A 3,357-nucleotide genomic window follows, 5' to 3' on the forward strand; every position below is an offset into this window, starting at 1 on the left:
TGATAATTTGGCATTCGGTAATTGGCTTAGTTTGTCTACCAAATGAGCCGATTCAATCGAAGTTCAGTATGAGGCTCGATTCATGTTGCAACATGAATGAACTACCACGTAAATACTCTATTGGGAAAATACTGATTGTTCTGGGTAGAATTGGTGCACCTCGTAAATTCATCAATTGGGTCAAGATATGCATTGAGACTCCTACATAGTACATACTCTATTATGGTCAATGGAGCACCCCATGGTTATTTTCAAGGAAAAAGAGGAATTTGGCAGGGGGATCCATGTCACCCTACCTGTTTGTTCTTGTTATGGATTTGTTCACTGAGATGATGGCACACAATGTGGAAACAGGGCAATACAAACTACACCAGAAGTGTCGAGACCCAGTAATCACACATCTGTCATTTGCGGATGATTTGATAGCATTTATGGGTGGAGATGTACTTTCAGCCACAACTCTGAAGACTACACTTGAGGTGTTCAAAGGGTGTACAGGGTTAGAAGTAAATCTGACAAAGAGCTCACTCTTCTTTTCAGGCATTGATCAAGATACTTGTGATGATATCACTGCCATCATGGGTTTCAGTGTAGGGAACTTACCAGTAAAGTATTTGGGGCTACCTCTCATAACCTCTAGATAGACTCAAGGCTAATGACTGCATTCTGTTGCTCACAAAGGTAACAAGTAGAGTACAAAGCTGGAAAGGAAAGCTTCTATCCTATGCTGGCCGTCTGCAGCTTGTCAAAGCTGTTTTGAACCAATTAAGTGTATACTGGCTATCGGCTTTCATTATTCCTAAAAGTACTATTAAAACTATTAACAGTCTATGCAGGAATTTCCTATGGGGAGGTCCATACTGCACCCAATCACATGCACTCATAAGCTGGGAAGAAGTTTGCTACCCTTACAGTGAGGGTGGCTTAGGCATCAGGGATTTAGAAGCATGCAATACATCAGCCATCATATATGATGGAAGTTGGTCAACAAGCAAGACACTCTATGGGTAAAGTGGGTGCACAACATTCTCATCAAGAAGAAGAATTTTTGGCATCTTAAAGTTCCAAATGACTCATATTGGAGCTGGAGGAACCTTTTCAACTCTAGGAAGGAGGCAGCTGAAATTATAATGTATCAAATAGGAGATGGGCATCAAACAAAATTCTGGCTTGACCCATGGCACCCTGTTGGAATCTTGGTGGATTACTTTCCCCAAGCACTGATTCACAACTCACACTGCAGACTCTCATCAACTGTAAGTTCTCTGATACAAGATGGGAAATAGGAATTCCCCCTCTCATACGCAGACATCTTCCCGATATAGTTCTTCTGATGGAGGATGTAGCCAGCATTATTGGTGGAGAAGATATAAGCCTATCTAGACGGTGGCACTGAAGGGAGACTACACGATGAAAGATACGTATGAACATCTTAGAAGCACAAAACAAAGTATCAACTGGTACAAGTTATTGGTGTGGTTTACTAACAGAATACCACGGCATGCGTTTATTACATGGCTAGCCGTCAAGGAGGGATTAAAGACTCTGTAAAATGAAAGAATTATTGGATGTTGTCTCTTCTGACACTTGCGTGCTTTGTTGGAGGCAACAAGAGACTGAAGCACATCTGTTCTTTGAATGCACCATGGCACAATATATCTGGGCTGCACTTCTAGCACAAGCTGGGTACAATAAACCGAGTCCGAATAGCTGGAACGAGGAAGTTCAATGGCTTATGGATGTCAGTGAAGGGAAAGGGGGTAAACAAGATGCTATATGACTGGTCATGAATGGGTTCATATACTGGATTTGGAGAGAACGAAACTCGAGAATATTTAAGAACAAACATAACAGTGCAGACTACATCATCCTAGAGGTTCTACAAGACACAAAAACCAAACTGAGCTCTTTACATTTCAAGATGGAGAGAGAACCTGAAAGTCAAGAATTCGGCACAAGATAGAACCTAAACATTGAGGATAGAGAAAAGATGCCAGAAAATGTAGATGGGAAACTGATGAAGCAGATGTTGCAATTATGAACACTGACGGTACATTGCAAGGGAATGAGAGTTCTTGGCCTGCAGTTATCCGCAACAAACAATGAGATCGACGTGATTGCTGCAGCACATGGCGCACAAGTCTGGTTTCCTTACCATCGCACTCATTGATCGAGTTACAAGGTGTTGAACAAGGGCTCAGGCTTATTGCTAAGAGACATAATGTCAGTAGAGTGAACGCACAAACTGGCTCCACCAACGTAGTCTCCTTCATCAATAAAGATAGCTACCCTTGGGAAGCAAATGGCCTTATGAGGAGTATTAACGTGATGAAACTTCAGATGGAACTGTTCACTATATCTCACATATTCAGAGAAGCTAACAGGTTGGCTGATGCGTTGGCTTCAACTATACCTAACTTGCTATGTTTTGATATTGATCCTATTACCTTTTCTGAGGAATGTAGGACAATTATTGAAGAACTCGGGTAAAGAATATGTAAGACTATGAGCGTTTGTAAATAACTTTTCTCCCTTTATTTTATGAAAAGGGGTAGGGGACTCCTAAAACAACCTCGCTTACCTATCAAAAAAATAAAATAATAAGAGCAGAACTGGTAAGGATTGCAAAAAGTTGGATATCATAAACCAAATTGTTCAATATACAATTTTTTAAGTATATTATACTGAGACTACAAAAATTATGAAGGATAATATTAACAAGTCAATTCATTATAATGCACAAGATGAAACACCTCTGTGGCTCTATTCACCCATCCAACGCTTCACTTGGTGGCATAGGAATGAGTGCAAACTTGGAGGAAAAACTCCTAATATATGCAATGGGTTCCGCACAGGCCTGCATAAAACTGGAGAATGTGGCTATCTAGCAATGTTTTGCCTGAGGCTGAAAACCTCGAGCTTTTACCTCCTCAGCCAGAGGAGTGGTTACCTCCACCTCCAGGGTGGATTGAATTAAACTTTGGTGTTTGTTATATGTGCTGTGATTGCCAGGGACCACAATGGAACTTACAAGAGGGGCATCTCTCAAGCTCGATCACACGTTCTAAGCAAGGAGTATGCAAAGCTGCGCTTTGACGGCATAAATAACAGTCATCTTTGGCAGACAACAAGGCTTCAACTGTATAGTGTTGGAAGGGGATTCTTTACTTATCAATACCATTATTGGAAATAAGGAATCCTCATGCATCTGGCAATGGAGGACTATTGTGGACAGCATTAGAATAGTCTCCTCATCTTTTGATTCTTGTTTATTCAGAAGCACTTCTGCTTTTGGTAATAGTAAAGCCAATGGATTAGCCATGTGAGCTAAAAACCAATGTCTTGCTGAACTAGTCA

At 40.9% G+C, this 3,357-nt stretch overlaps 1 protein-coding gene across 1 annotated transcript; it reads left to right on the forward strand.

Moving 5' to 3' along the window:
- The first annotated feature begins 284 nt into the window (after positions 1-284).
- Positions 285-1,011, forward strand: LOC147501905 (uncharacterized). Its single transcript, XM_086604413.1, has 2 exons — positions 285-605; positions 682-1,011. The coding sequence occupies exons 1-2, from the start codon at positions 285-287 to the stop codon at positions 1,009-1,011; spliced, it is 651 nt and encodes a 216-aa protein (XP_086460539.1).
- The last annotated feature ends 2,346 nt before the right edge of the window (positions 1,012-3,357 follow it).

This window comes from Coptis chinensis, chromosome 4 (assembly GCF_015680905.1).
Source record: "Coptis chinensis isolate HL-2020 chromosome 4, ASM1568090v1, whole genome shotgun sequence".
NCBI lineage: Eukaryota > Viridiplantae > Streptophyta > Magnoliopsida > Ranunculales > Ranunculaceae > Coptis > Coptis chinensis.

Bases quoted from the DNA above. Each gene is read 5' to 3' on its own strand.
- LOC147501905 (XM_086604413.1), top strand. From the start codon at position 285: ATGTCACCCTACCTGTTTGTTCTTGTTATGGATTTGTTCACTGAGATG. The intron at 606-681 runs GTAAAGTATTTG...TTGCTCACAAAG, and splicing joins TCAGTGTAGGGAACTTACCA to GTAACAAGTAGAGTACAAAG.